At 44.8% G+C, this 5,705-nt stretch overlaps 1 protein-coding gene across 1 annotated transcript; it reads right to left on the reverse strand.

Moving 5' to 3' along the window:
• Positions 1-1,415: 1,415 nt before the first annotated feature.
• mt2 (metallothionein 2) lies at positions 1,416-2,800 on the reverse strand. The gene is made up of 3 exons (XM_067997444.1): positions 2,592-2,800; positions 2,420-2,485; positions 1,416-1,693 (listed from the first exon to the last, which is right to left on the reverse strand). The coding sequence occupies exons 1-3, from the start codon at positions 2,620-2,622 to the stop codon at positions 1,602-1,604; spliced, it is 189 nt and encodes a 62-aa protein (XP_067853545.1). The 5' UTR covers positions 2,623-2,800; the 3' UTR covers positions 1,416-1,601.
• Between the last annotated feature and the right edge of the window lie 2,905 nt (positions 2,801-5,705).

Here is a 5,705-nt window from a genome sequence, read left to right on the forward strand (position 1 = left end):
TCCAAACTCCAAGACTGCATCAGTGTCTTGCAACACTTTCTCCAAGGAAGCTATTTATTTTATAATATAGACAGCCTCCCATTTTGTCACTTCTTTTTCCACCTCCTGCTATTTAGCTGCCAGATTTTTCCATCTGAGTTTTAGAGTGGGAAACATTGTACTACTGTACTAGAAGAGTCATTAAGGAAGTTCAATTCAGTTACTTCATGAGAATGTCACTGTATGGAATGTTATGGTCAAATGAGAGAGGGAGTTGTTCTATTTTGTTATGAGAGGATGTTGTATACAAAATACCTGTTCCCAAACTGGATAGGAATCAGCTGTCCTAAAGCATAACTGAAACCAATTAAATGTAGGGCTATGTACTTCCCTTACTAACCTTCAGGATTTATCAAGCACAGCAGAGATTCCATTGTTACTGATCAATATTTAGATGCCAAGCGTAACTATAGTAAACTCGCTGATCTCCGTGGTCTTTGCCATGGCTCAGTGGTAGCACTCTTGCCTGAGTCAGGTTGTGGGTTCCAGTCCCACTCCAGAGACTTGAGCACAAAATCTAGGCTGACACTCCAGTGCAATGCTGAGAGTGCTGCACTGTCAGAGGTGCTGTCTTTCAGTTGAGACATTAAACCAAGGCCCTGTCTGCCCCCTCAGGTGAACATAAAAGATCCCATGGCACTATTTCGAAGAAGAGCAGTGGAGTTCTCCTGGTGTCCTGGCCAATATTTACCCCTCAATCACTGAAACACATTTTGTGGTCATTAGTTCATTGCTGTTTGTGGGATCTTGCTGTGCGCAATTTGGCTGCCACGTTTCCTACATCACAACAGTGACAACACTTCAAAAATACTCCATTGGCTATAAAGTGCTTTGTGATGTCCTGAGGTCATGAAAGGCACTGTATAAATGAAAGTCTTTTGGGCTGGGAGCACAGTTGTAATACTTAGCTGTTAAGCTGGACTGTCCCTTTTAAATATCAAGTATGGGAGGAAGGGAAGTAGAAGGTGATTTAGTATTTGGTGAGTAAATTTGAAAATATCCAGACGCTTGTAAATTTCTAGCTCCAGACCAGGGATAAAAGTGTGGTTTTAACTCTTAAGTGTGACAGATGCTTTCTAAACTTGTAAAAGATACTCGTGTCTTACCTAGATGAATCTATATTTTCTATAGAATCCACTGTTAAAATATTTTACTGAAATAATGATGTTGAATACTTTAGTTTTGGCGCATTTGCGGAATTTGGCTCCTAATCGGTGACAAATTGTTCATTCATAATGAAAACACGTTTCTTTCTTAAATTTCGAGTTCCATGTGGTTAGTGTGTGGTCAGGCTCGGCGATTTCATTGGAAGCCCTTGAACAATTTTGTAACTGTTCTGCTCTCATCACTTACAAAGCAAGACAGGCGAGCGCTGATTTTCATAAACAGAATTTATTAATCATATGTCCAAAAACAAAGGGAAAAAATGCATTAAAAATATTAAAATATAGTAGTAACCCTCTCTCTTCCACCCCCCCGACTAATTATACAAATGACTAAAGTAACGAACAGTCTACATTTAAAACAAAAACATTTTGAAGTGTAGTCTGCGCTGAGGATCGTCACGCACAACAGCTGCACTTGTCAATGGATCCTTTGCCAACGCAGCCCTGAGCGCATTTGCTGCAGTCGGCGGGACAACAAACGCAGCAGCCTAGAGAGAGAAATAAAGAGGCAGCGATGAAACCTAAATAATTCATGATGTGGAGATGCCGGTGATGGACTGGGGTGGACAAATGCAAGGAATCTTACAACACCAGGTTATAGTCCAACAGTTTTATTTGAAAATCACAAGCTTTCGGAGGCTTTCTCCTTTGTCAGGTGAGTGTGGGATTCCATGGAAGGTACCGCATATATAGTCAGAGAACAATGCCTGGTGATTACAGATAATCTTTCCAACTGCGGGACTATAACTTTCAAACTGTTGGACTATAACCTGGTGTTGTAAGATTCCTTACATAAATAATTCACAACACACAGTTCCCAAGTTACAGACAGAAGGAGGCGGGAGCGAAACAAGAATCCCAGACCGCTCATTACATTTGGAGTTCGCCTCCCGACGCGGTACAAACAGGTGGGCGCTGCGGGGATCTGCCCACCCAGAGCTGGGTAGAAATTATCCATTAATAATTAAATAATCCAACCTATTTCAACTCCCCCCCCCCAGCTATAAATTAAAAAGACAACATGACTGGGGAAAAAAACTTTTGAAACTACACACTTAAACAAAAGAGGGACATAAAGTATTTAATTAGACAAAATCTGCGGACACATTCTGCCCCCCTCCAAAAAAAGAGAAAAGATAAACATGAGCATCCCTGAAAAGGACAAACCACCCCCTTCAGCCATAACCCAGAGCTCCGGAGTCAGTAATACTTACTCCTCTTACACGACGTACACTTGCAGTCTTTGCATTTACAGTTGTTTTCGCAGTTACAGGAACCGCCTGTTCATTTGTTTTGTAAAAAAAAAAGCAAGAATTACAAACATGCTGGTTGGAAATGAAAAGTTACAAACAGCTCCTAACATCAACAGCAGGTCACATCACATACCCTGGTTACACGTGCAAGGAGCGTCAGACATGCTCTGAGCCTGCTCTAGTCTTTTTCTGGGGATGTAGTTCTGTTGTATACGGTCATTGCCGGGGGCTCTGTATTTATAAGGTGGCGGCCAGGCTCTGACAACGAGTGCAACTCCAAACCCAGCGCAAAATGCGGTGCACACGGTGCCAGCTTCAGCGCGGTGTGCAAACCAGGGCTTCCCGCCAGCTCCGAGGGGAGCGGGGCAGCGCGACCCTGACCTCCACTATCTCCCCATAGCGATCAGTCTCTAGGGGGGGGGGGTGGGCCGTGTCCTTGGTGACTAATGTCCCGTCTTCGACGTACTCCTGCGTTCAATGCGCTCCCTCTGCACCCGCTACTTTCACCGGAACTTGTGCAGTCAGGAAAACATCAGGCGATGATGTAGTTTAATAAAAATATAACCACACACGCACTGTCTAGAAACCCTCAACACTGCTACCTGACACAGAATAACTCCCCCCAGTACCAGCATCAGAAGGGACAAAGGACATTAATTTATTAGTGAGCAGAAACTCACCCACGGTGGGGGGGGAGAGGAGGGTGTATCACCAACTTTGGGGGGGGGGCAGGGATTTTACCCCTACTCTGAATCCTGTAACCGCCCCAATATCTCTTCCCCCCCCCAACTCTTACGTGCCCCCTCCTCTGTCAGTAGGTATTCCCATCAAGACTTTTTTTTATTAATTGCAACTAAATTAATTAGTGTAAACTAATTTAGACACTGTGTGTAAGGTGATTTGTTTGGCCACTGAAGTGGGTCTCTACTGACTATAACCTAAATAAAGTGGGGGTTGTTAAATCAGGTCTCTTCACTGAGATCTCTCGAGTAAACAAACTGTAGGAGGCGAAGGATCACCGGCACAATGTCCCAGCCGAGAGAGGGATTGCACACGACACAAACTGCAGACAGAGACATCAACATTGCAGTCCGAGCCCAGCGCCAGCTTTTTCCACACGGGTCTGCTAACAAGGAGATGTCATCGCAATGTTACACATAAGGGGAATACAGATTAGAATCAGGGAACAAACACACAACTGCAATGTTTCAGACCTCCTCGTGGTTCGGTGCTGGTAATTTTCCCTCATGTGAATCGTGCGTTTGCGATCACCGTATAAATTATAATGAAACATTACCGTTCTTTTAGTTTTTGTTTTGAACAACACGAGCTGTTATGCACGTACTTTGAAAAGCGTCACGATTTCACAACTAGCCAATGTGAATTAACAAAATGTACCGATTCTGAATGAAATAACCACATTGTGTAGTTTGTACATGGGTTCAAGTCAAATACGGAGGAGGAAAAGGCATTTGTCCCATTTTACCTCACCCATTTAGGGAAAAAAAACTTTCATCACACATCCTGTTATCCACAGGCTCCACCCTAAGAAAGCAGCAAAAGTTAACCAGCAGTTTTTAAAAAGCTGACCTCCAAAACAGAGGCCTTTGAGATACAGTAATACCGAAAGCCATAGTTTAATCTGTAGGCAGCTTATTGTACACTATCCTTCCAAATCCTGCTGCCTTGCCCCGCCCGATTTACCGGTGCACATTCTTGAGAAGTCCGAGATTGTTCTCCCCGGAACATTAAAAGTATCGCAATTTGGCTAATTTTAAAATACGCTCATTTCACAATTGATAGATTTTAAATCCAAAGGTAGATAAAATAAGTGGCATTTGAGTTTATCCATAATCAGCATACCAACCAGACTCATCACTTCTCCAAAAGATACTGAAAAGTAACTCCTCCCCTTCAAAAGAAAACTAGCCCCCACTAACCTGCCCAGTTAACAGAAGCAAATCAGAGTTCACAGAAGGAGTCTTCCCCTCCAACCTCACACCCCCTTTCAGAGGCATTCTCCCCCTCTAACTCCCTCACCCCCAGTTCAGAGGCACCCAAACCTCTTTCCCCCCAGTTCAGAGGTGTTCCTCCACTCTAACTCCCCCGCACTCCAGTTCAGAGGTACTTCCCAAAACCCACCATTCAGAGACACTTCCCCTTCATTCCCTCCCCAATTCAGAGGCACACTCCCAACCCCCCTCCCCCAGTTCGGTGGCATGCTCCACACCTGACATCCTGTGGATGTCAGGTGAGGGCACTACCTGTCTGAGGGTGAAAGTAAATAGGGTCTCTAGGGTTAAAGTGTCTCCAAGATAATGGGGTCGATATTAACCACCCCATGACGGGTGGGAGAGAGGTGGGGGGGGGGGTTAAAAATGAAAAATTGTGAAACGCGACCCCATCCTGTCTTGTACGCGCCTGTTGCCATTTTTGCCCACAGTGCAGTTGGGAGCCTGATTGAAATTTAACAGTTTCCCAGGGCTCGGGATACCCAGCAGCGAAATGGAGATGGGAGCAGTCGGCTGCAGAAAGTAAGAGCTTTTTAGAGCGCTCTATGTTAGCCAGGAGGAGCAGGTGTGCTCCCACCCAGCCTCTCAAGCAAACCTTCTGCCGATCGTGACCTCTCCTCGCTGCCGCGATCAGCCGATTTCCCCTCCCCCCACAACTCTTGATCTTTCCCTCCCTCCCAATAGCCGAGCTCCGACTCCCCCCCCCATCAACCCCCAGTGTTTCCCGATTACCGGGGACCGTCCCCAAGGTTTGAGATGAAATAGTTTTCCACTGTGATTGTGGCTGAGAAAACCATTATCTTAAAACTTCCACCAAAGCCTGGAAAAAGATTTATTTTTGAAAATGTACCAGAGACATCGCTTACAGCAAACTGTGGGATATGCTGGTTTTAAATGTAGACGAGGCAAGTAGCAACACAAAGTTTCAGTCACACTCTTCTCAGGAGATCCACCAGCAGAAAGAGCTGGTCTGCTGATGGAGGGTGGTCAGTGCATTATGGTCAGGTGATTGGTTCAAGGACAGTAGACTCTGCTTTTGGAACCTAATAATTCAAAAGGATTCTCCAGCACATCACATGTATACACGTTCACACAGACCCAAGATTTTTAATGAGATTGATATAGTGTTTGCCTATGAAGCGTTAGTCACTGCCCTTTAAGAGTAATTCATAGAATCATAGAAGTTACAACATGGAAACAGGCCCTTCGGCCCAACATGTCCATGTCGCCCAGTT

The sequence above is a fragment of the Heptranchias perlo genome, chromosome 16, assembly GCF_035084215.1.
Source record: "Heptranchias perlo isolate sHepPer1 chromosome 16, sHepPer1.hap1, whole genome shotgun sequence".
Classification (NCBI taxonomy): domain Eukaryota; kingdom Metazoa; phylum Chordata; class Chondrichthyes; order Hexanchiformes; family Hexanchidae; genus Heptranchias; species Heptranchias perlo.

Coding starts and splice junctions, on each gene's coding strand:
- mt2 (XM_067997444.1), bottom strand. CDS start 2,622: ATGTCTGACGCTCCTTGCACGTGTAACCAGG. Junction 2,486..2,591: donor TCCTTGCACGTGTAACCAGG/GTATGTGATGTG, acceptor ACAAATGAACAG/GCGGTTCCTGTAACTGCGAA. Junction 1,694..2,419: donor GTGTACGTCGTGTAAGAGGA/GTAAGTATTACT, acceptor TTCTCTCTCTAG/GCTGCTGCGTTTGTTGTCCC.